Source organism: Nannospalax galili, unplaced genomic scaffold (genome assembly GCF_000622305.1).
Source record: "Nannospalax galili isolate Female #2095 unplaced genomic scaffold, S.galili_v1.0 scaffold302, whole genome shotgun sequence".
NCBI lineage: Eukaryota > Metazoa > Chordata > Mammalia > Rodentia > Spalacidae > Nannospalax > Nannospalax galili.
The window spans coordinates 1,125,946-1,152,479 of record NW_008350120.1 but is presented as its reverse complement, the minus strand read 5'-3'; the positions used below and the strand labels follow the sequence as shown (position 1 = coordinate 1,152,479).

At 45.0% G+C, this 26,534-nt stretch overlaps 1 protein-coding gene across 4 annotated transcripts in view; it reads left to right on the top strand.

Annotated features, from left to right (window-relative positions):
- The window catches only part of Prkag2 (protein kinase AMP-activated non-catalytic subunit gamma 2), a 303,018-nt gene extending 277,486 nt beyond the window's left edge, over window positions 1-25,532 (top strand). For all 4 annotated transcript variants that reach the window (XM_008847248.3, XM_008847250.3, XM_008847249.3 and 1 more), the window contains 10 exons: window positions 4,059-4,140; window positions 6,394-6,452; window positions 8,541-8,586; window positions 10,710-10,764; window positions 11,955-12,081; window positions 14,329-14,494; window positions 14,976-15,013; window positions 17,055-17,201; window positions 21,140-21,233; window positions 24,479-25,532. In XM_008847248.3, the coding sequence (XP_008845470.1) occupies window positions 4,059-4,140; window positions 6,394-6,452; window positions 8,541-8,586; window positions 10,710-10,764; window positions 11,955-12,081; window positions 14,329-14,494; window positions 14,976-15,013; window positions 17,055-17,201; window positions 21,140-21,233; window positions 24,479-24,510 (846 nt within the window). In that variant the 3' untranslated portion in view covers window positions 24,511-25,532. The remainder of the gene's footprint in view (window positions 1-4,058; window positions 4,141-6,393; window positions 6,453-8,540; window positions 8,587-10,709; window positions 10,765-11,954; window positions 12,082-14,328; window positions 14,495-14,975; window positions 15,014-17,054; window positions 17,202-21,139; window positions 21,234-24,478) is intronic.
- The last annotated feature ends 1,002 nt before the right edge of the window (window positions 25,533-26,534 follow it).

The window sequence follows — 26,534 nt, the reverse complement described above, 5'->3', positions numbered from 1 at the left end:
AAAGAGTGATGAGGTCATTGTTCTCTGATTGTCTGCAAATTCAAGGTGAGTGTGGAACATCGGCACGCACCTCCGTCCTTCCTCGCAGATGAAGCCTTGCTCTTCACAGTAGATGGGCCTCATCTTGTTAGTGCTGCAGCCTCAGGTTATATTACATGCAGAAGTTCCGGTCACCGGTTTGTCAGGAGGGTTCTTGCTGCATTTCCTCCTGGGACCACATATTTCAGTTTGCTGAGGTTCAGAGACTTGTACACCTGCACTGAAGGGGGTCTTGGTGATCTGATCCTTAACAGGCATACTGTTTTCAGTCTGGTCTGATAACACCACCTGCTACCTGCCGCCTGATCCTCCAAGCCTGTAGTCTGGCAGAGGTGCCCGTCAAGGGGTACTACAACATAGGAGACCCCCAGCATGCCTGCTGCTGCTGCCACCATACACACGTCTTGTCACATCACCACCTGTGTGTTCTTGAGAGGATTCCTGCCCTTTGGCCATGGAGCAGCTCTGCAGCGGGTTGGCCAGGCCAGGCCTCCCAGCACCTCCAGTTGCACCTACTCCAACCCAAGAACTAGTTCTGCCCTCTGTATATCCCTGTTCCAGCAATGGTGGCTCCAGTGCCAGCCACAGACCATGCTACCTCCCTCCCAGACACCAAAGCCTTCCCATGACCACTAGAAAGAACACTGCCCATCAGGGAAAGGATGCCAGATCCCCTGACTTTATTTTTGTAATACTGGAGATTGAATCTAGGACTTCATGTGTGTTAAGCAAGTGCTATATTGCTAGGCTATATGCCCAGCAGAAAGCATGTGTTGTTTTGGGCGCCCCGTGCTGAGTACTATGCTGAATATCTTCACGTACACACAGTAGCCCTCTGAGGAAAACACTTGCCTGTTGATTCCACTGCGTATCTAGGAAGGTTGGGCCAATTGAAGCATCGCGTGGTCCCTTGGATGAAAGGACACAAAGGAACCAGCTCCCTGTTGGTAAAGGGCTTGGTCCTGTGGGAGACTGAAAAAAATGGAATGTTCTGTGCTTTGCCTCAGTTTAGAAATGATGTGGGAGTAGTGGTTATATGAAGGTGCACAATCTTGAATGGAAAAGAAGTTGAAGCCATGTAGGTCTCCCAGCTTATCCTGCCAACAAGAAGAGGGATGCTGCTCCACCTCGCTTACCCAGTGTCCACTACCTTTATCTACTCTTGCATGGTAGACCCCACTTCCCACATCGAATTGTGTGTGCACACGTGTGTGTGTGTGTGTGTGTGTGCGCGCGCATATGTGTAGTCATGCTTGTGGAGGCCAGAAGTCAAGTCCAGGTACTGCTCCTCAGCAGCCGTCCACCTTGCTCTTTGAGACAGGATCTCTCTCTGGTCTGAAACATGCCAAGTAGACTAGGCTGGCCAGCCATTGAGCCCCGTGGATCTTTCTGTGCCTCACCAGTGCTGGGATTTCAGCATGTACCACCAAAAAGCATAGCAGGCAGTTCACTGACTGAGCTGTCCTCCCAGGCTCTCCCCTGCATTGAATTCTCACCATCTTCACCATGGTACCGTGGTGCTCTAGGGCTTCTCATTCACACTTTGTCATTAACCTGCAGCAGTGAATACCGTTCAGAATCAGTTCAGACACATTATCCGTTCCCAGTGTCTACATGATTGACCTACGTACCTGCCATAGGTGTGTTTCCACATTCAAAATCAGTTCTGCAGTTGGGAAGATAGTTTAGTCGATGAAGGACCTCAGTTTGAGCCTTAGAGCTCCCTTAAAGAGTCAAGCAAGCTGGTGCACACCTTTAATCTCAGCACTCAGGAAGCACAGCAGGCCGATCTCTGTGAGCTTGAAGCTAACTGGGCCACATAGTTCCAGGCCAGCCAGGGCTACATTTGAGACCCTGTCTCTCAATTTTTTTTTTTTTAATTTAAGAAATCAGGAAAGGTGGTGTGTGCCTATAACCCCAGCACTGGGGAGACTGAGACGCAGAGCCCTGGGGCTTGCTGCAGCCAGCCCAGCATGCTTGGTGAGTTCCAGGCCAGTGAGAGACCCTGTCTAAGAAATACAGAGGAAGAGTGAGGTGGGCGGCCCCAAGGAGCAACGCCTGAGGTCGTGCTCTGGCCTTCACATGCACGTGTGTATACACACGTATCAGTGCTTGAGCCAGGTGTGATCATACACGCCAGGTGGGAGCAGGAAGATCTGGAGTTTGAGGTCAGCCTGGACCACAAGACCTTGCCTCAGAAAAAAAGTCAGGCGTGGTGACACAGCCCTTTAATCCCAGCGCATGGGAGGCAGAGACAGGTGGATCTTTGTTGAGTTCAAGGCCTGGTCTACATAGGGAGTTCCAGGCCAGCTGGGGCTACAGGGAGACCCTGTCTCAAAAAGACTAAGAAAGGAAGGGAGGAAAAAAAGAAGGAAGGAAAATGATGTTATGCAGTTCCTTTCCTTTCCCTTCCCTGTAGGATCTGAGGACTCTGTGACTGGAGCATTTGGGGAGCATATACTAAAGAGGTTGTAGGCAGTGGATCAGCCAGGGAAGTCCTCACAGAGAAAGGAGAGTTCCTTACACCTCTGAAATGTTAGCCAATATATTTGGGGATTAAAATTAAACCCCATTTCATTGTTTTCTTCTGCTGGGTGACTATTTTTTCCAGTTTTTAATATAAAAAAAATAATGCTATGTTGAACATCTTTGATTCAGAGAATCCCACTTCCAAAATAATACAATAGAGAAAAACTGTAATATGCACAATAGGAATATTTTTGTGACTCTTGATACAAGCAGTGTTTAACAACATTACTTAAAATGGCACTTGTGGGGTGGCAAGATAGCAGAGTGGGTAAGGCGCTTGGCACCACACCAATAGCTGAAGCTCAGTCCCCAGGACCCACATGGTAGAAGGAGAGAACTGACTGCCACAAGTTGTATGCACTATGGTATATCACACACACACACACACACACACGCACGCACACACGCATACACAAATAAGTATTGAATTAAAATAGCACTCATGTTAGATAAGACTTAACAATACAGGTTTGTTAAAACAACAATGGCAGAATACCTAAGTTAACTTAGAGGAAGAAAAGTTTATTTTGGCTTACAGTTTCCATTGTGGCCATGCACGATTGCTTGTCCTCTGGGGTTGGGCCTACTGTGACACAGTGCGTCGTGGTATGAGCATGTGGCATAGTGGCCTGTTTGCTTCATGGTGGTTGGAAGCAAGGAGACAGGAAGAGAGGGAAAGGCCAGGGGTAGCGGCATGCCAGTAATCCCAGCGCCCATAGGAGTCTGGGCAGAAAGATCACAAGTTCCAGACCAGCCTGGGCTACATAAGCAGGCCCTATCTCAAAAAAGAAAAGGGGTCATAGAGTCCTGTAGTCCTCTTCAAACCCACAACCACCAGTGACCTAACTTCCTTCTGCCGAGTCCTCCTAAAACTTCCACCACCTCCCTACAACACCTTCAGCTACAGACCAAACCCTGCATGGACCTTTTCAGAATTTGCCAAACAATTGTGGGGATCTGAGTTCAAATCCCCATAACCCTCAAAAAGCCAGGTGCAATAGCATGCATCTACAATCCCAGTGCTATGAGAGATGGAGGCAGAGATGGGAGAGCCCCTAGCAGCTCGTGAGCCAGCTAGCCTGCTGTATGTGGCAGCAACAGAGACTTCTCAACCAAGGTGAAAGGCGAGGACCAACCCGAAGCTGTCCCCTGACCTCCACGTGCTAGCACTCACACAAAGGTGTGCATGTGTACCCATGGGTGCGCACACACACACACACACACACACACAAAACATTGTAAGGGTTTCTTGGCAACCCAGCTGCACTGTTCTGGAGTGTAAACTTCATAAAGATGACAGCGTCAGATCACAATGTCAAAAGGTTGGATACGCCTACATGCCTTTAAGTTTGATAGCAAAGAATTTTTGCTAACTAATGACATTTGCAACACTATCATTGATGGCTACAGATGAGGTTCATTTGTTGCAAGTATTTTTCTTCCTGAAAGGTGGACTTTAAAAGAATGCTTTGTTTTTGGTTTTTCTCCAGGTTAAAAAGGCCTTCTTTGCCTTGGTAGCAAACGGTGTCCGCGCAGCACCACTGTGGGAGAGTAAGAAGCAGAGCTTTGTAGGTGAGTGTGTGGCTGGGGAAGGCTGTCCCCGGGAAGGAGCCTCCCTTCCCTGCAGAGGACTTGAATATTACATTCATGCTGGTTTGGAATTCAGCCTGGTATAAACATGTACCAAATTAAAGAATGTTCTTGCTTTTACATACCAGGCAAGACAAGGCCGCTAGTGAATGTAACAAACCCTTATACCTTTTTTTTTTTTTTTTTTTTTTTTTGAGACAGGGTCTCCTTGTAGCCCCAGCTGTCCCAGAACTCACTATGTAGACCAGGCTGGCCTCGAACTCAGAAAGATCCACCACACGCCCGGCAATACAAACCCTTATAATCTTGCTGAAGTTTTTGTTTTTTCTTTTTGCTTTGTTTTGTTTTGTTTTTCATTTGTTTATTGCTTTTAATTTAGCACTTTCTTGGCACTCTGAAGGGGCTTTGGTGTCTTTATCATAATCCCCACAGATATGGTCAGATGAGCAGGCTGTGCTCACTGACAGCCAACTCAGCATGCTGTGTACTGGCTGTACTTGGTCTCTGCACGTCATCTTTGTAACGACAGCGAGGGTTGGAATGTGAATGTGTTCAGTGTCTGCTAAATCATTAGGCTGTCAGAAATGCTGTATAAGCTCTGGATGTGGTGGTACATGCCTGTAATCCCAGCACTTGAGAGGCAGAGGCAGGAGGATTGCAAGTTCCAGCCTGAGCAAGACCCTTTTACAAAAGCCAAGAGCTGGGACGTAGTTCAAAGCTGTGGGCTTGCTTAGGACATGCCAGGCCTGGGTATGAGAGGAAACAAAGGTGCATGAGTTAACTGTGTAAACTCCATCACTTGGAAGCTGCAAAGCCAGAGAAGCCCGCTGCACTGTCCCTCAGTATACAGAGCATTATTTTGAAATGGCCAATTTAGGTCTGTTCCCTTAGATTATAATTTTCTTAGAGAAAATGTTCATATCTTTTTCGTCTTGTAGTTCTGGTGTCCGGCACACAGTAGGCCCACAATGCTTAATGGTGACTCTTTATAAAGTTAAAATGTTGCTATCAGAGTGCTTCTCGGGAGAATAGTCCAGGCGCCCCAGAAGTGCCCCCTTCCTAACACTTAACTGGATTTCCCACATCTAGTGCTGAAGTATTTAAAATTATTTACATGAAGCTGATTATTTTTGATGTCAGTTGGTGAGTTTTCTCTCATCGGCTTGCCAGATACTCTAATTCCACACTTACAATCAAGTTTAGATTTGCATATCAAGTTTGGTATAGGAAATACATTGTTTTTTTAGTTATTTCTATTTTATGTGTATATTGCTTGCATGCATGTAGGTACACCCATGTCATGCAGTGCCCAAGGAGGTCAGAAGAGGATGTCGGACTCCCTGGATCTGGAGTTACAGATGGTTGTTAGCCACCATGTGGGTGTTGGGAATCGAACCTATGTCTTCTTCAAAAGCAGTCAGTGCTCTTAACTGCTGAGCCATCTCTCCAGCCCAAGAAATACATGATTTTTTTTAAAGCCACATCTTTTATTTTATTTATTTTTATGTGTATCTGTATCTTTGTGAGTATATGTGCAGGTGCCTACGAGGCCAGAAGAGGGTGTAGGATCCCCTTGAGTTGGAGTTACAGGCAGTTGTGCACTACCTGTCATGGGTACTGGGAACCGAACATTGGTCCGGAAAAGCAGGAAGTACTCTTAACTGTTGAGCCATCTCTCCAGCTCCCAGAAATACATGATTTTTAAAAATATGTATTAAACTATACTTGAGATCCTTAAGGTGTATTTTGCAAGTTTTATAGTAAATATTTCAAGGTTTACTTGCCAGTGGAAATTTTTCTTTACACATCCTTACTTGTTGTTTAGGGAGGTTATTTGTTTCCTTTTCCACTTTCATGAGAGTGGTATGGATGTGTGTGGATGCATATTTGCATGTGTGTGGCTGTATACATGCACATGTGTGCACACACATAATGGGGGCCTGAGGTTGATGTAGAGAATCATCCTTGAGCTCTCTTTCATCACACCCACTGAGGCAGGGTCTCAGTCAGACCCAGAGCTCACCCTGACAGCTTGCCTGTTTGCTCTTGGGATCATGTCTCTGTCTCCACATTCCAAGGCTGAAATTACAGGTGGGCCACCACACCCACCTGGCATTTACCTGGGTTCCGGGGATCTGATCACCAATCCTCATGTGAACATGGCAGATACTTTAAGCGCTGATACAGCTCCCCAGCCCCTTATTTGTATTTGTAATGTGTGATTCTTTGTTCCAGGAATGCTCACGATTACAGATTTCATAAATATACTCCACAGATACTATAAATCACCTATGGTAAGTGCCACAGCCCTCACTGTGTTTTAGGAATCCAGGCTATACGAGTCTGGGTGTATGGGTGGGATGGGGTAGATTTTCCAAATCTGTAGAAATTCTGAGGAAGTTGAGTGGAAAACTTCCAAAGCAATTAAACAGAGACCTCTGCCCTAAGTCATTTATGTGAAGCTTAAAGTGGATATCCAGCTGGGTGTGGTGGCGCACACCTTTAATCCCAGCACTGGGAGGCAGAGGCAGGTGGATCTCAGTGAGTTCAAGGCCAGCCTGGTCTACATAGTGAGTTCCAGGACAGCTGGGGCTATAGGGAGACCTGTCTCAAAAAGACCAAAAAAAAAAAAAAAAAAAAAAAAAAAAAAAAAGTATCCTGAGAAGAAGCCAAAAGGAAATAGCTGCTTTGTTCAGCTTGCAGAATTCCACGTTCTGACGTATTTCCCTGACGTGCTGCCAGTTCATTAAGTGCTCTCCAGCAGCAGGATGGGTGTGTGCCAGTGCTGGATCTGCAGGGCAGGAAGGGAGGAGCCTGCCCCCACCACCTGTCTCTGTGGTTGGCCCAGCAGGGGCCTCACTCTGGAGATAAAGTGACCACAGGCCTTTATTCTCACAGGCCTGGTGGTCTGAGTAAAATTTGATACAGACACCCACCACCCATCGGGGGAGGGGGTTATTTTTTTGTTTGTTTATTTTCAGTGCTGGAGATAGAACCCAGGGCTTTGAGCTTGCCAGATAGCACTCTCCCACTGCGCTGTACCCCCACCCCTCCCTCAGGCTTCTATAACAACTACATAAGCTCAGTGGTTTTAAAGGGAAGAGGGCGTGCAAGTCGAAACTGAAGGAATAAGACTTCTGGCTGGCACTGGTGGCAGAAGCTCTGGCATCTGCTCTGAGGGAAACTGTCCTGTATCAGGCACCGCGTGGTTTAATTCTGTTTGCTTGTCGTGGTGGGGAGGGCAGAGTCGCATACTTTATTCAACTACACAGAGTAGCTAAAAGGTAGGCGCTAATCCAGTTATTACTGTTTTTAAGGTAATGGCCAGCTGTCCAGTCCAGTGTGTCATTTAACAGAGGTGTGTGTTCTAAGAAGCAGGCCCTCAGTTCATCTCATCGTATGAACACAGCAAGGTGTTCTTACACAAACTGAGATGATCACAGCATTGATGGGCTCTGGAATCTTGGGACACAGTCCTACTTGGAATCCATCGTTAGCTTAAAATGTCCTTAAGTGGCACATGACTGTAATTCCTACATAAAATAAGAAAATGAGTTTATTCATAAGATAGAGTCTTGAAAGGTTTTCATATATAGGTCATGAAGGGATCCTGGGGGGAGGAAGAGGTCTTAAGAGGTGGGAGGAGGGACAAGAAGACTTGTGTGTAGTCTGAAAGGAGGAGGAGGGACTGTTTGGAGGAAGGAAGGGGGAAAAGGGGAGCAGGAAGGGGGGAGGAAGGGCAAATCAAAATGAAGTGCAAAAATATATATATGGGGCTGGAGAGATGGTTCAGCAGTTAAGAACACTGGCTGATCTTGCAGAAGACCTGGGTTCGAATCCCAGCATCCACATGGCAGCTAACCACTGTCCGTAACTCCAGTCCCAGGGGATCTGACAGCCTCTTCTGTCCTCCGCAGGCATTGCACAACACGGGTGCACTTACTACAAGCAGACAATACACACATACACATAAAATAAAAAAACAATAACTAAAATATTTTAAAATATATATGTGTGAAAATTTTAATGCTGCAGTGAAAATAATTACTTTGTGTGCTAACTTTAAATTTTTAATTGAAAAAACAAAGAAGGGTGTCTTACCGCAAATACTATATTATGCCTGTGATAAAGAACTTCAGGCACTGTACAGCAAATATTTGCAGCCATTTATTCAACCAAACATTGAAAGAGTCAATTATATCTAAATACATAAACATCCAAAAATTGTTTCTTACTGCTTGAAGATACATCCCTTCTCCATAATTTTTCTCCTTTTCTAATTATAGAAAAATATTAGTATAAAGCTGTTTTCCTTTTCTAAGCAACTTATTTGTTCCCGCATTGTACTCGCCAGCACTTGTGATGGGAATTTTTATTTGCAGGTACAGATTTATGAATTAGAGGAACATAAGATTGAAACGTGGAGAGGTAAGCCATTGAGTGTTTAATACGTTTCACCTCATACTTAGTGTAAAAGCAGGTTTTAATATCATTTTCTGTGCCTAATTGTAACATGTTAAGGCATTGTTTATTTCTGTCTTCAGTTTGAGGGTCTTCTGCACTAGCTATACTCAGGGCCCGTTCTGTGACAGATGTGTTTACAGTGGCCACACATGTGCAGCCTTACACTAGGCCTGGAGGTGTAAAGACAAGTGAGCTGGCCACCAAGTACTACCCTCAGATACCTGCTCCTTACAGCCTGCCCTAGGGGCAGATGGCAGGAGTCTTCTCTGATTTAAGCTGAATCATTCCTTTATAAATACAGAAAAACCCTTTAATCCCAGCCCTCAAGAGGCAGAGGCAGGCAAATCTCTGTGAGATCGAGGCCAGTCTGGTATACATAATGACTTCCAGGCAGGCTGGGACTAGGGAGACACTGTCAAGAAAAAAAAAAAAAAAAAAAAAAACACAGCAAAACTGAAACAAGTAAAAGTTGAACTGGATAGTTTAGATCAAATAACACAAGAAAACAGCTTCAAGAACTCTTGGGCTAGGGAGCTAGCTCATTGGTAAAGTGCTCGTTGCACAAGCATGAAGATCTGAGTTCAATCCCCAGAACCTGCATAAAGAAATCATCCCAGTGCCAGAGAGGTGGATGCAGACACATCCCTGGGGCTCCCTGGTCAGCCAGCCTAGCTGGATTGGCACGCCCCAAGCCAGTGAGAGACCCTGCCTCAAAAAACAAGGTGGAAGGCTTCTAAGGTACAGCATCTGAGGTGGCATTTCAACCTCTACACACAGGTGTACATGCCCACCAACACACAAACGTGCATGCACACGTGAAAGAACTCTGTTTGCCATGGTGAAATTCACCCTTTGGAATTATGCTGTTCTTTCCTGCAGTGGGGCCAGTTTTTGCTCTCTTGTTCCATGATGAAGTCACTATCTCAGACTCATCAGTGGCTGGTGAGCAGGGCAGGGCAGAGCATGGGCCAGGGGTCAAGGACCCAGACTGATCGAAGCACAAGTGCCCTGACCCTCGTAGGAATGGAAGACCCACACAAAGGAGAGTTTCCCACTGGATATTGAAGAGTCTGGCTTCACTCTTACCTGTTGTGCCTTCGCAACTGGCTGAGAAATTCGAGTTCTCCAACCCTCTGCAGGCCCTTCTAATTCCATGTGATTTAGAGCTTTTTGTCGGGGATGTTCTTGATGGACTGGCAGGCTAAATGAATTAAGTCAGCATGGCATCCAGATGACTTGTCGGTGATGGGATTAACACTGAGGCAGGCACTTTTCAAATTCTACTGTTCAAGTTCCGCTGACCAGGTTACATATGTTTATACTTAACGTACATGGCTTTTGGTAGTAGTGAAAATTCCAGGATATTATCAGATGCCTTCTGTGTACGGACCTCAATAAGGCAAATTAATTATTACAGTTGATTTCTTTACAAAGAAAGTTCACATATGCTGGCAAGATTCCCAGCATGCCCTAGGTTTTTGAGCATCAGTTTCGTAAAATAAAACGAGACCATTTAAAGAACAAGGTTGAGGGCCGGGTATGGTGGCGCACACCTTTAATCCCAGCACTCGGAAGGCAGAGAGAGGCAGGTGGATCTCTGAGTTCAGGGCCAGCCTGGTCTACATAGTCAGTTCCCAGAGAGCTGGGCCTACAGGGAGACCCTGTCTCAGAAAGATCAGAAAAAAAAAAAAGAGAACAAAGTTGGTTAGACGTGCTTTGATCTCACAGCTTATGAAAATGAGTTCTAAAAGATTTCATAAATGCTTCATTTCCTACTAGTAATTTTAACTTGGTAGAATCTGGTCCACTGCTCTTCCATCAGATTCCCCCCCCCCCAATGTTTCAAGCATCTATTGAAATATTTTTCCTATATTAATTTTTCTTCAAAGACAATGTCCTGAAAATAGGGTTCCTTAAAATATCCATAACTGTAACTAAACAGTAGTTTGCAGTAAATTAAATTTCTTTCTTTTGACTTGGATTTTTCTTCTGGTTATGTCCTGTAAACTGAATGATGTTTGAATATAAACTAATAACTGAAAACAGCAAATCTGTAACTAACTATATGTTTTCTTTCATAAATACAGAGCTGTATTTACAAGAAACCTTTAAGCCTTTAGTGAATATCTCTCCAGATGCAAGGTAAACTTGTAGGTTCCTTTTCCCCCTTTGAAAGCATTCTTCAGAACTTAATGTGTTTTACTGCCAGGATAAACAGAAGGCAGGGATGTGCCCTGATCTAGATAGCGCCAGTCTCTTTAATCCAAATAGTATATCAGATGTTGAGAGTCACTGAGAAATCACAGTAAAGCTAGGCACGGTGGCACATGCCTGGGATCACAGCACTTAGAGGGGTCTGAGGCAAGAGGATTGCAAGTTTGAGGCCAATCTGGGCTGCATGGCAAGCTCAAGACTTAGCCTGGGCAACTTAGCAAGACCTTAGACAGGGAGGGAAGGGGAAGGAGAAAGGGAGGTGGGGGTAAATGGGAAAGGAGAACAGCCCCTGTGGGTCCAAATAATTGCTAATGGAGTAAGTAGATGGCCATCCTGAGCAGTTTTGAACATCCAGATCCCCCATGGCAGAATGAGTAGAGGATCCTGTTAAAGTCACCAATCTCAGGGCTTTACTCCTGAGAGGCTGGATTCTGAGGGCAGTGGCGAGACCATCCCTCAGCGCTTTCACTCCAGGCCAGAGCCATCCTAGAAGGCATGGAGCAGGAAGGAAGGGTTCAGTAGACTGGGAGCAGCTCAGTTGTGGAACAGATGGCTTGGCAAGTGCTTGGGCTCAGCCTCTGGTGCTCAGAACAAGACAAAAAAGAACAGAGCAGGAGACGAAGCTCAGGAGCACTGGAGATAAAGAGAGAGCCCTTGTTTTTATTACCTGTTCCCAGATTCTAGCAGGAAGGTACACCCAACAAGCTTCATGGTGCCAGTGACCAGGGGGTGGTGAAGACACAGGTGTAGCTCCCCCAGGTGGGCAGGCAGGCACCGTGGAGCCTGGCACCCGGCCTCTGTGCTAAGGTCCCTGACCTGCTGACTTTGCTGAGGGCTCAGGTTTTGTTCTCTTTCATACAAAAATCACTGAACTGAACATACTCCAGAAATCCTGAAGTTGCTGTTCCCCTCTTCCATTCGAGATACAGCAACAGATGGTGCAGAACTCAAAAGTGGGCTGAGCGCTCCCACTTAAAACTTCGCCACAGCTGTTTTAAACTGATGAACGTCTTATTATAGTGACATAAAAACAGTGGAATGTTGTAAAGCAGGGGTGGTCTAGAGTATTCTGACTTTTCTTGAAAGCCTCCTAACGACTCTAATGGCTTTTCCTGCAGTCTCTTCGATGCTGTGTACTCGTTGATCAAAAATAAAATCCACAGATTGCCAGTTATTGACCCCATCAGTGGGAATGCACTTTATATACTAACCCACAAAAGAATCCTCAAGTTCCTCCAGCTTTTTGTAAGTACTTCCTAAAGACTTAGTTGCATTTACAGTCATTGACTTCAAGGAAATTGACTCCTGTTACTCTCCAAAGACGCCATTAGTTTCCAGGCTTCTGTTTGCAACTTTCAGTTTCTCGACTTACTCCTGTGTGTGTTTAACTTCTCAAAGTTGATTCCAGTTCAGAAGCTGTCACCTCATAGTAAAAGTATCGAAATAATAAAAACAGGTGGAATTTTCCTAAACACAGTTTGTATCGCTTCTTTCCCAAAAAGAGCTAAAGCAGTATTTGTTCGGCAGAGAGCTAGCGTGCAGGGCAGCCAGAAGTCCCTTCCTGGTGTGTTTGTCGAGGTTTTAGAAACATCAGCAAGAGGCACCAGCCTCAGGTATCTCACTACAGGCTGCAGCAATCAGAAAATCCCAAGACAAACAAAATCTTAACAAAAGATACACCGTGTTGGTCCGAGTCAGGCTTTTGTGGTTTGTGGGTTTCCTCGCCTTCTTCTGAAATGAGCCAGCCTCGCAACTGGCCCAAACCTAGAGCCTCTGGGATGAGCAGTGTTAGAAGAAGCTCTGAAGGAACAGGAGTGAGCCGGGGGCTTTCCTGCTTCCCCTCCATCACCTGCACTACGTATGGATCAAGGTCGTCAGTCAGTAGAACAGTTGGTAGTTCAGCAGCAGGGGCATTTGACGTCATTTTCCAAAGGAGGTAGTGGACACTACTGCTTCCAAGTGGCTTTCCCAGGCTCCAGTCCACAGCTTCCTGTCAGGAACTAACGAGGCTTGCCAGTGGACCAAGAGGGCCTGAGCTGCTCTCCAGGATGCAGCTTGTGAAGCCAATTGCTTACAGAGGTATAGATGATTTAGTAATTGACACCTGCCTTGGTGATCAAACCAGTCACATGGTTTAATAGAGCCAAGTAGATAAATTGCTTTTGTCATTAAATAAATGCCAAAAAAACAGATGTTTAACAGACAACCTAGGAAGGTAGAAGGGATGTGTCTGTGTTCATCAGTCTATAGTCAGGGAGTGTGGCCGCCTCATTCATGAGGCTTTATGAGGACAGAGGGGCAGGCTGTGGCTCAGGTACCCTTTAGAGCCCGTCTGTCAACAGCTGATCACTAGTGTCCTGAGAGCTTTGCACAAACTGTCGTCCATATTGGAGTCCTGTCAAGTTGGTGGTGTTTTAACTCTGGTAAGTGACTGATACTGCTGATCTCATCTGTTTTAAAAAGAAAAAAAGGAAGAGGGTTGCTTTTTATTTGGACCAGCATGGTAATTAGAATCTCGCTACTAGAATGTTCAGCAGTAGGTTCTCAGATAAAAATAGAGATTTTAAATAAAGAAACAGCAGGGCCTGGTTTTTACTATATTAACTTGATTGTTCTAGACAAGGTAGTAATACCCTCCAGACATTTGGAAATTAGCCTCGGTGTAGAGTCTAAAATGGACCGTCCTATGCTGAGATGGACTAGGTATCCTAATAGGTCTTTTTTTTTTTTTTTTCTCGAAATTTCTAGGGGTCTCATCATTTGAATATTGATGAACTCTTTGACTTGAACATTTTGTTTCTTCTAATTGTTCATCTTTTCCTGATAATTATAAGGCTGGAGGATGGAGCCAGCCATGCCCTTTATAAAGGGTGGAGCTTTGAACCCATAGACCTTATTTTGTTGTAGTCCAACCGGATCCTAGACTTGCTTCTGACCTATCTGTCTTCCTTTAAAGAACAGCCACAAAAAGTTGGTTTTTGCCTGTTCTGTGAACTCTGTTGGGCTGGCTTGTTCTTTGTTCTTGGTAGACAGACACTGGAGGCATCCAGGGAGAGTGCAGGCTGTGGAAGTAGGATGGATCCAGGAGCAGCTTAGCAATAGCCAGTCAGAAACTAAAATCTGGAAACATAGGGCTTACTACCAAAGCAGGTCCCAGAGCTGAACATAAATAACCAAGATCAAGGGTTCGATGGGTACTAGTTTTCAGGTCTTGACTTCCCGTCTTCTGCCCACTCTTGGTGAGTGAGGAGGAGGGAAAACATAAATGCTTTGAATGGTCTTTTGAAGAAAGATACGTGTAGACCTATTGACTAGCTTGAAAGAGAGACAGTTCTTATAAGTAGCTTTTCACAGCCATTGAGTCATCCAAGCCGACTGTTAGGAAAGACTGACTTTCTTTGGTTGAACATAGTTTTTCATTCAGATCTAGATACTTGAGCGCTGAGAGAGTATGTGAGGGTTCTAGAACATTCTCGTTTCCCTCCTTGTCAGATGTCTGATATGCCAAAGCCTGCCTTCATGAAGCAGAACCTGGATGAGCTTGGAATAGGAACGTACCACAACATTGCCTTCATTCACCCGGACACACCCATCATCAAAGCCTTGAACATCTTCGTGGAGAGGCGAATATCAGCTCTGCCTGTGGTGGATGAGTCAGGTGTGTGGGGCCCTGGAGACACATAGCCACCCTGCTCCTGGGGGCAGAACGACAGGGAAGTGAGCAGGCAGGAGACAAATGAACACTGGGATAGAGGTGGCATAGTCATTGTTCAGGAAAATAGAGGGGTTTTGTTTTTTGTTTTGGTCTTTTTGAGACAGGGTCTCCCTGTAGCCCCAGCTATCCTAGAACTCATTATGTAGACCAGGCTGGCCTTGAACTCACAGAGATCCGCCTGCCTCTGCCTCCCGAGTGCTGGGATTAAAGGCATGCGCCACCATGCCCGGCTGGGAAAATAGTTTTAAACTGGTTTATTTTCTTGTTTCCATTAAGATACAATTTCATGTCTGTTTTTAAAGAGGCACGTTTATTGTATTCATTACTGTTTAATCCATAGTAATTATCTAGATAAGACTGATTTTTAATGAGTTACTCTTTTGATTCCTAAAATGGTTTTCTAACATATATTTTCATTTTTTAGGAAAGGTTGTAGATATTTATTCCAAGTTTGATGTAATTGTAAGTATGTTTTCATTTCTTTAACCCGTCATTTAGAATGCATTTAAAAATCTATTTGTTCAATCTCTTTTTATGGTTTTCCTTTGTTCTTTAATGTGATAATTCCTAACTTTTTTAGTGTGAAAGTCTTAGAGAGTTTCAGTTTTCTAATGGGACCAGCCTGGCCTTGAACGCATAGAGATCAGCCTACCTCTGCCTCCGAGTGCTGGGATTAGAATGTGCACCACCACACTAATCTAGCATTCATTGGTTTACTGATGAATTACGTGTTAGTATTTGCTAGTACTTTATAATTCTTTGTCTTTTTAATAGGCATATACTGTATCCAACTCTACAACATGTGTGCCTTAGATGGTCCTGTTTTTTTGTGGGGTCATGATGCCTGTGGGATGTGCTTGGTGCACACGAGTTTGTGGTCCCTTGTCAAGGACGTCCTTGCCAGTTGGCAGTTGCTATTCTCAAGAAGACAGCAAATAGATTAGGAGAATTGTGTATTAGAGTCACTTGAGCGTCCATTAGCAAACCTTTGACATCCGTTAGGTTCCTTGCTGGTGCTGCAGCTTTACCATCAATGTTTTCTTTCTCATTGATTTTAAGTATAATTTCAGAGTTTTGTACTCTAAGAAAAATAAACAGCCCAAACGTATACAGTGTATTTGGCTACAGTATTGACCCGCCATTAAATATGCTTTTGCAGCTTTCAGTGCCTCCTGTTCTGTAAAACATAATCGATACCAAAAATCTGCTCCTTAGAATCTTAGGTGAGTGGGACCCACTAAAATTGATGGGGATCCTGAGAGACTCCGTGGGCCCCTGGGCTTCTCAGCTCGCATTTTCCCCCACAACTTCTTGAGCCTGATGGGCCCCATGCTGTCCTACTAGAATCCACATACTCTGAGAGCTTACTCTCCGAGCAGGCTCCCTACCTCAGATGGGTCTCACCCTTTACAGATGTTAGTCCATTTCTCAAGAGATGTTTTCCTGTGCATAGTGTAGAACCTTAGAGGATAAGAATTGGCCGGTGGTGGGGGTGTCTGACAGCACTTGTCAAAATTTAACTGTGCTCAGTTTAACTATGACTCAGCAGGCAAGAACACTTTATACTCATCATGAGGATCAGAGTTCAGATCCCAACACCCATGTTAGGCGGCTCACAAACACCTGTAACTCCAGCTTCAAAGATCTGACACCCTCTTCTGGCCGCCACAGAGATATACACACATAAATAAAATAACATTTTTTAAATTTAAAAAATGTATTATAGCCAGGTGTGGTGGTGCACGCCTTTAATCCCAGCTCTCAGGAGACAGAGGCAGGCAGATCCTTGTGTGTTCAAGGCCAGCCTGGTCTATATAGTGAGTTCAGGTCAGCTGAGACTACAGGGAGACCCTGTCTCAAAAAGACAAAAAAAAAAAAATGTATTAAGCAGGAAGCCAGGTGTGGTGGCGTGTACCTTTTGTCCCAGCACTTGGGAGGCAGAGGCAGGTGGATCTCTGTGAGTTCAAGGCCAGCCTGGTCTACATAGCGAGTTCCAGGCCAGCTGGGGTTACAGGGAGACCCTATATAATATATATATAATTTAATGACATCTTCCCAAGCCTGGTGACACAGTATAGCGTCACCTACTCATCAGGAGCCTAAGGAAGGTGGACTGCAAGTTCAAGACCTGTCTGGAGTAAATTCAAGGCTAGCCTTGAGTAACCTAGGGAGACCCTGTCTCCAATTTTGGGGGGGATAAAAGACTGTGCTGTAGCTCGGTGGTAGAGCACTTGTCTAGCATTCATAAGGCCCTGGGTTCAATTCCCAGCACCACCACAACAAAAACTTAGCATTTCTCTATAATTAAGGTTTACCTTGTAATGTGATGTCCTCAGTTCTGACTGATCAGACTCTGATATGCAGTGACAGTGTGGCCAGCATGGTACCAGCCAGAAAGAGAACTCTGGGTACCAAATTCCACACTAAAGCTTTTAAAAATCGATTTGCCTTAAACTGGGGTATTAGTATGAAAGGATGGATTTTTTCTGTGCCTGTGTTACAGAATCTTGCTGCTGAGAAAACATACAATAACCTAGACATCACGGTGACCCAGGCCCTACAGCACCGCTCACAGTATTTCGAAGGTGTCGTGAAGTGCAGTAAGCTGGAAACCCTGGAGACCATCGTGGACAGGATAGTCAGAGCCGAGGTGAGAGATGACCCGGAGCACGTTGTTCCCCAGTGACTGGCTCGGGAGGTTGTCACAGAAACACTCTTGTGAGGCAGACCACAGGTTCTGTGGGTTAGGGTTCATGACCATTCCAAAACCCTGCTTGGGGCTTGGCACACAGAAGCGATTTAAAAGGCTTGCTGCTGGGTTGAGTTGAATTTGATGGCTGTATATGAATGGAAAATACTGGCAAGATAACTTCTAGTATAAAGGGTGTAGACTTGAGTGAACAAAAGTTGCCCCAGGAGGTTTTTACCAATCCATCTTTATCAGAGTGTCTGTGAATTCCAAGTGAAAGAAAAGGGGGGGCTAGAGAGATGGCTTAGCGGTTAAGAGCACTGGCTGTTCTTGCAGAGGACCTGGATTTGAATCCCAGCACCCACATGGCAGCTAACCCCTGTCCCTAACTCCAGTTTCCGGGGATCTGACAGCCTCTTCTGTCCTCCGCAGGCATTGCACAACACAGGCGCACTTCCATACATGCAGGCCTAACACTCATACACATAAAATAAAAAGATTAATTTGGGGGGCTGGAGAGATGGCTCAGAGGTTAAGAGCACTGACTGCTCTTAACAGAGGACTGGGGTTCGATTCCCAGCACCCACATGGCAGCTACAAACCGTCCTTAACTCCAGTTCCAGGGGAACCGAAGCCCTCTTCTGACCTCTGTGGCATTGCACGACTCGGGCACACTCACATGCATGCAAGCAGTACACTCGTACACATAAAAATAAAAATAATAAATGAAATGTTTTTAAATAAAAAGATTAATTTAGAAATTCAAAGTAAAAAAGTGTTATTCTAACAGTGAATAAGATAAATGGGAATTTCTAATTTTATTTTTAAATTTTATTATTTTTGTGTCTGTGTATATATGAATGTGTGCACACATGCACATGTGTAAAGATCAAACCTCTCTATCTTTACATGAGCCCTAGGGATTGAACTCAGGTCATCAGTGTTGTGTGACAAGCACCTTACCCTCTGAGCCATCTCTCTAGCCCCATACAAAATTTTTTTTAAAATTTGTCTCTCCTCTCTCTCTCTCTCTCTCTCTCTCTCTGTCTCTCTCTGTCTCTCTCTCTCTCTCTCTCTCTCTCTCTCTCTCTCTCTCGAACTAGTTAACTGTCCAGTTGAGCATTGCACTCCCCCCAATCCCTGGACTTTCCTGTTTGTAGGATTTTCATGTGAACTTTGCACATCCCCCCAGGAAGGAGGAAAGCAGTCACTGTGCAGCTTGTGAAAGTCTGTGGACACAGTCCTTTCTTCTCAGGCAGGACTAGGAGTGGCACCGTGTGTGCCACTGTCCCTACCCATGTACAGAAGGTTGTTTTTTACTTTGTTCTGGTTTTTTACATTTATTTCTGTATATAAGTTGGTGCAGGTGTGGAGCTCAGAGGACAACTTAGGTTCTTTTTACACCGTGTGGGTTCCCAGGATCAAACTCAGGTTGTTGGGCAAGAATCCCTATCCACTAAACGATCCCTCTGGCTCTCTGGTGTCATTCATAAGGACTGAAGGATGCAGCTCTCTTCCCTTAAGCAGAGTGAGCTCATCATGACAAGTCAGTTTTGATGATACAAAGGGCAGACCAGGAGTGAGGTGCCGGATTCATTTTTAGAGCGCTCACAGACATCCATAATTTGCATTGTGAAAGTTACAGGTGAAGTCACGGTTGTTGTGGCAGGAGCCGTCACTGTGGGAACTCCTCTGACCCTCCTGAGTGGTCTAGCCTCCACTGTGGGCATTGGGATTAGCTCTCTCCCCTCAGCTACCACAGCATCTACCTGGCTCTTCAGCACATCAGTGGGAACCTTCCCTATTTCTTCATTGCGCTATATCCACCCCACTTGTTTTCCAGAAGTTCTCAACTTAAGAATGCATACTAATGTTTAGAATTATGTCCCCTTGAAGATCACAAACAGGGACAGGTGAGACATCGCTCCCTCCCTGTGACCTCTGGATGATGATGGGATCTATTGTGACAGTTACAGATCATCCTGTAGCAGACTGTTAACATTGAAAGCCATTAGCAGTGTGTTGCATGAGAAAAAGCCCGTGGCAGTGTCCAGTAAGATTCTGGGAGTTGCCGTGCGTGTGTCTGTGTAGTGAAGAAGCGAGAAGGGCACAGCAGGACTAACGGCAGCCCTTGCTGGGTGTGGAGTTGATGCAGGCAGGGAACACGTGGAGAAAGAATGCCCACACTCTTCTGTGTTGTGGGGTTGGGCAGTAGAAGTCTGTAGTTTGAAAGCGGTTGTTGAAGGGAAAGTAAGGTTGTAAATTAGTCATTGTCTCAAGTTAGACACCTTGACTCCATCCTTTAGTAAGACCCTGTCCCAGAGGCTCTTCCCCAGGGCACAAACCTCAGTTTTAGCTGCACTGTAATGTTACTGGTATGCATGTTGCTTTCAGCCTGTCTGTGTGACAAGCGGCTGACTTTTAGGTTCCTCAGACAAGGAACATATGTGAGTTTAAACTTAGCAGTGGAAGACAAGGAAATATTTTGGGCAGTCATCACCATCTGCTAGGGTCAGGTGATTTCCCCCGATCCTGGATCCGTAAACCTTCATTTTGGGTTGGCAAGATGGCTTAAGTGGTAAAGGTGCTTGCTGCCAAGTCTGGTGATATGAGTTCAGTCCTTGGGACTCACAATTCACATAGTGGAAGGAAAGGACCAGCTCCTATAAGTCATCCTCTGACTTCCACACATGCACTGTGGCATGTGTACATGTGTACATACATGTATACACACACAGAAATAAAAAGTAAATTATCTTTCTAACTTATAACAGGTAGAGGTGCTATGTTTTATAACAGGATTATTGAGAGACCTGAAAGCTTTTTTAGAAAAACTTTATAATTTGTGTTGACTGACGTAAGATTACCAAAGTGACTCATTCTTTTTTACCCTAACACAAGTTATGACATGAAAAACAGCATAACACAGCATCCTTTAATACAAAATATAAGCAAAGAGTCCTCCTCTTAATCTTCTCCTGCTGTCCCATTTTGTGCGAGGAGCTGAGGCTGTTTGATGCCTCATGGATCTCCCAGGTAACCCTGGGCTAAAGTCGGTCAAAATAGCCTTGGAAATCAAGGTTATTTCCTCTCCTGCCTGTGAGGAAGGATTCTGTCACAGAGTATCTCAGAAACTCTCCATTCCTTTACCAAAGATTTTAGATAATGGTGGTGCATGCCTTTAATGCCAGCAGTTGGGAGTCAGAAGCAAGAGGATTTCTGTGAGATCGAGGCCAACCTGGTTTACAAGTGAGTTCCAGATCAGCTTGGGACTACAGGGAGACTCTCTCTCAAAACAAACTAAAAACTAGAGGTGAATACAATCTGTCTCACTTTATTATGGTTTATCCCCTTGATTAATTAGCACTAATACATGAACTTCATAGAGCAAAGTCACAGGAGGAGAGAAAAAGAGCAGCAGCTGCCACAGCCTTCCAGGTTTCTGTGCTGTGTAAAACGAGACACCTGATGGTTACAGGAAACCGAGGTGTAGAGCAATAAAAACCTGAGGCTGTGGCTGAGGAGATGGATCCGTTGGTAAAATTCTTGCCGGACAAGCACAAGGACCTGAGTTTGACCCCCATCACCAGGTAGAAAGCCAGGTATGGCAGTGCCCATCTGTAATCCCAGTGCTGGAGAGGCAGAGACAGGAGGAGCCCTGGGGACTCACTGCCCAGCCGAAATGGCAATTTTCATTTTGGTAAGAGATTCTGTCGCAAAAAAACAAGGTAGAGAGATAATCTAGGAAAATACGGATGTCACCTCTGGCCTCCACCTGTACGCACAGGGGCAAGTGTACCCAGAGACACACACATATACACACATATACAACACACACAGATGCACACACACACATTAGTGAGTTAAAATGAGTAAATAGACTTTCGTTATCTTTGCAGGTCCATCGGCTGGTGGTAGTAAATGAAGCGGACAGCATTGTGGGTATTATCTCCCTGTCAGACATCCTACAAGCCCTGATCCTCACACCAGCAGGTAAACATGCTCATTTCCAGCCAAGACTGCGGGTCTCAAAGGGGTGGGAGGCAGGACAGGCCATGAGGTGTTAAAGTCCAGCTGTCCCACTCCTCCAGCACACACAGCAAGGCGTTCTGCATGCTGCTCTGTGACCCTTGGTTTTCTCTTCCATTTTGAAGTTGAGAGTGTCCTACTTGGGTGAGCAGAGTTTATAGAAAACACAGAAGAGGAGGAAGGGGGTGCAGACAGAAGGACCAGTCATGTGTAGGAAGAGGTGGCCTGGTTGAGGGTTTTATGTACTGAATCAGAAACATAAAATTAGAGTTGGGTTTTCAGACTGTTCCTGAAGTTGATGATAGTATTCGTAATGACAAACCGATGTGTAAGATTGCTCAGTACATTGTTTGTATTAATATTACAACACCCTAAAATTGAAAATGACCTCAACATCTTTCAGAAAGAGCAGATAGGGAAATTGCATGATACCCGTTACAGGTACATTACTATACAGCATTGAAAGTGAACAAGGCGGGTTTGGGGGAGGCTGGAGAGATGGTTCAGTGGTTAAGAGCACTGGCTGCTCTTGCAGAGAGCCCATATTCAGTTCCTAGCACCCACATGGCAGCTAACCACCATCTATAACTCCAGTTCCAGAGGATCTGATGCCCTCTCCTGGTCTCCACAGGCATTGCACAACATGGGTGCACTTACATACATACAGACAAAACACTCATACATGTAAAATAAAAAATTTTAAGGAAATCAACAGGGCTACATGGGCAGTGCAGGAATCTCATGAGCAAATTGAGCAAAGGAAGTTGTGCTGACCTATAGCATGTGATTATGTGTGGATCAATCTCTAAGCAGGCAAAGCCACATGTACCCCATGAAAATTAGAATACCCGCTGTCTAGGTAGACACATCCCCACAGGTAGGTAGTACTTTCAAGGAAGGTCCCCCCTTTTCATAACCAGCCCTGGACCTAGGCACAAGGTCACCTCAGCAGGGTTGGGCTGCTGGCTCTCATCTGTTGCCTTGTCCTTTAGACATCACAAACCCAGAGTAAACTTCCAAGTGATTCATCTCTGGCCTGGGGTGTCTCAAAGCATAAGCACGAGCAAGACTAGGAAGAAAGACTAGATGTCTGGGACTGGAGAGAGGTCTCAGCAGTTAGGAGCACATGCTATTCTTCCAGAGGACCCAGGTTCAATTCCCAGCATCCACAGCAGGCAGCCCACAACCACCTGTAATGTAACTCCCGCTCCAGGGCATCCAGTGCCCTCTCCTGGCCTCCACAGGCCACTGTACTGACATGTACAACCCCCTCAACACACACACGCATGCACACATGCACACACTTTTAAAATAAAAGTAGAATCTAAACACAAGATGACTTTAGATTTCTATCTAAACTTGGTATTTCAGAAGTCAATTATTCCTTCTCCTCCTATCCCTAGAGGTACAGTACATAAATCTCTTTCACAACTGGCATTTGGAATGTGTGTTACCATAGAAACCCTGTCATAAAGATGGAGTGGCTGGATTGGAATTCTTGCTAATAAGCTGTATAGAACAGTTTGTTGAGAAAAATGTCCTGTGGGGTTGGTTCGTTTGTTTTGAGACAGGATCTCACTGTATATCCCTGGGTTACTGGGAACTCAGTATATAGACCAGGCTGGCCTCTAACTCAAAGAGGTCCACCTGCCTCTGCCTCCTGAGTGCTAGGAATAAAGGTGTGGACTACCACACCCAGTTGTTCTATGTTTTTAACTGGATTACAGTCTCACATCTGGAATAGAGCTCCTGTGGGACTCAAAATGCTCACATCTCATGGACAACAGGCTAGTGTGCTTACCCACCAGGGGAGAATAACAGTGTATACAGCAACCGTGGGGCCCAAACTATTAGGCCAAGTCCGGTTTACCCCACCTATGCACTGGTGGGATGAAGGCAAGACACTCCGCCTCTTTAGGTCCACATCTTCATCTGTAGAATGAGCAGTTGACATGACCCGTCTCGCTCATGAGATGCCAGAAAAGGCATGTGGAACCCGTGGTGAGGCGCTCTGCCCACTGTGAGCAGCACTGCTGGGTGCCGAGATGGTAAGTAAGAGTCTTTCAAGAAGTGACAACTGACCCAAGTGAAAGGTCCCAGCTCATCCCCTTCCCCAGATAATGAGCACGGCCCACTATTATCAGGTCACCTATTCAACATATTTTCTCTTTTTCAAAGTTTTCAACAATAGTTCACTGCCGGACTTAGATTGTTCAAAAGAGCCTACATGACATCCACCTCCAACCAGTAAGCAACCTGATGGCACTAACTAATGATAAGCCCCTTAGTCTAATAGGTTGTTAATCTTTTTTCCAAAGTTAAGTGTGTAGCTTGACACAGGTAGTGCACACATGGAATCCTGGCCCTCTGGAGGCAGAGGCAGGAAGATTCAAGAGGCCAGGCTGAGCTACATAGCAAGATCCTATCTCCAGAAAAGAAAAACCAAAATCAGCCAGGCATGGTGGTACACACCTTTAATCCCAACACTCAGTAAGTGGAGGCAAGTGGATCTCTGTGAATTTGAGTTCAGTCTGGTCGACATTGTGAGATCCCCTGTAAAAAATAAAATTGGGAGCTGGAGAGGTGACTCAGCAGTTAAGAGCACTGGCTGCTCTTGCAGAGGACCCAGGTTCAATTCCCAGCACCCACATGGTGGCTAACAACCACATGTAACTCCAGTTCCAGGGGAATCTGACACCATCTTCTGACCTCCATGGGCATTGCATGACCCGGGTACACTTACATACGTGCAAGCAATACACTCATACACATAAAATAAAGACCAAAGCCAGATTGGATGGAAACTAAGAAATGGCCGTGCGAAGAGCAAGTCTCTGACCTTCGCCTTTGAGAAACCCTGCCGGACCTTTGTAGGTGTTGCCCACAGTTGTCCTTATATGTGTTATGATGCCTCTTCTTTTTGTAAGTATGACATCTGAAATACCATCACTAAAACATATTGCGTGTTTTTTACCTTTTTAGCAGTGGCATCTGACATTTAGAATGGCAAGTTGTGATAGGGATCAGAGCCAAAGTGAGGGTGGGAGCCGGTGAGGAGCTTGCAGCCACCCACTCCTCCCACCTCTCCCTGCTCCAAAGCCTCTGGACCATCCTTAGCTACCACCAGGCCTGCTGGGTAGAACCCACTGCCGCAGAGACCCGGCCATGACCAAGACCTGTGAAACTTGCTTTTTTCCATCTCCTGACAGGTGCCAAACAGAAGGAGACAGAGACCGAATGACCACCATGAATGTAGATGCCCTCGCAGGAGAACTTGAACAAAGTTTTTGGGGTCACGTTTGCCTCATGAACACTGGCTGCAGTTGAGAATCCGTGTATATCAGGATTTTGTGATGGGTATTTTTCCAGTGATGTAAGCATAGAAAAAGATTTTTATGTGCTTGAAGATTCAGGCTTATGTTCAAAGACTGTTTTCAGACCTCTGTCTGAAGGATTTTAAATGCTGTATGTCATTAAAGTGCACTGTGTCCTGAAATTATTCTTACTTTTCATTTCAAAGAATTCACTGGGATGGAACAGGTGACATAAGGTGAGTGCACGGCATGTTCAGATCACAGTGCCTTATGTCCAAATACAGCAATAGTCATCGCTGCTGCCCACCCCACCCCAAGAGCACACGCGGAGAGACACCGAGCTTGAATGTGGAAGTCTTCGAACCTTTCCCCCAAATCAGGTTATTTTCACGAGATGTGTTGAAAAGCTGTCCTTTGGATATAAGCGATCCCTTTACAACTTTGGATGACACATATGTTCTTGGTGGCTTGCTCCAAGCTGCTGTGTCCACAAGGCTGGCTTCACAGCAGCATTTTATTTATTTTTACTTAACATGCAGTTTTTTTACACAGAATCTTTGGTGAATGAGCTTCACCATATCCATGAATAAACTATTGGTTGTTCTCTTAAATGACAAATCTCTCATTAAGTTTGGATCTGGAAAGAATACAACTTCCAAAACAGCCACCATTGGGTTTTTAAGACATTTGTGAAAACAGGCCTCGGTTGGGGAACGAAGTGCCGGGAAGACTTCTGTTCTTTTTCTTGTGTATTGAAATGTAAACTCATGTTTGTGTGACCGCTGAAGTTTGTAAATTTTATTGTGGCACATAGTTTGTCATGCAGTTGAAGGGAAATATTTACCTGGTATAAGTGCTCCAAAGATGTAGGCACTGTGAGCGTGTGTATGTGTGTGCGTGTGTATATAAGCAGAGTTTGGAGTTTTGTTTTTTGGGGTTTTTTTCCAGATTGAAAATTAAAATAAATCCTATCTACCAGTTTGTTAAAGTTCTTTAAAATACCATATATTATTTGAGCCAATTAAGATTCCACCTCCAGTTTTCCACTTAAAAAAAAAAAGAATGTAAATTGTCATCTGCTTTTTACCCATCACCAGAAAAGAACTTTAAAAGATTTCATTTATAAGCTCCATTATTAAATAGGAACTTTTTTTTTTTTTGGTCTTTTTGAGACAGGGTCTCCCTGCAGCCCCAGCTGTCCTGGAACTAACTATATAGACCAGGCTGGCCTTGAACTCACAGAGATCCACCTGCCTCTGCCTCCCAAGTGCTGGGACTACAGGCATGCGCCACCACGCCCGGCTAGGAACATATTTTTAATTAAGAATTGCCTTGGGGCTGGAGAGATGGCTCAGCAGTTAAGGGCAACAACTGCTCTTGCAGAAGACCCAAGTTCAGTTCCCAGCACCCATATGGCAGCTAACAACCATTCATAACTCCAGTTCCAGAGGATCTCATGCCCTCTCTGGCCCCATCATTGCACACATGATAGTTTTACGTACATGTTTAAAAATTAAGACTTACCATACACGCTGGGAATGTTGCCACATGCCTGTAATTGACATGCTCAGGAAGTAGAAGCAAAGAAGGTGTTGTGTTCAAGTCCAGCCTGGGCTACATGGGAGACCCTCTCTCAGAATTGCCACACAGCTCTTTTGTTAAAGTGTTAATTTATTTCCTAGTTGACCAAATGCATAAAGATTACTCGCCTTGGAAACAATAGAGGGTTTCATTAATACTTAAAGGGACACACATCATCACAATAGTTCTGAAACTCAATCCTCTCATGTGCACACAGGCTACACATAAGTACATAGTTGATAAAGTGTGTGTGCTTTGGAGAACAGTTTGGACATCGCTTTTAAAGGTGTTAATGGTTCCCATTCCCATGAGGCTCAAGTGCTCGGTATTGCCCCAGCTATTCTCACTGTGTGGTACATCCCATCCTCTG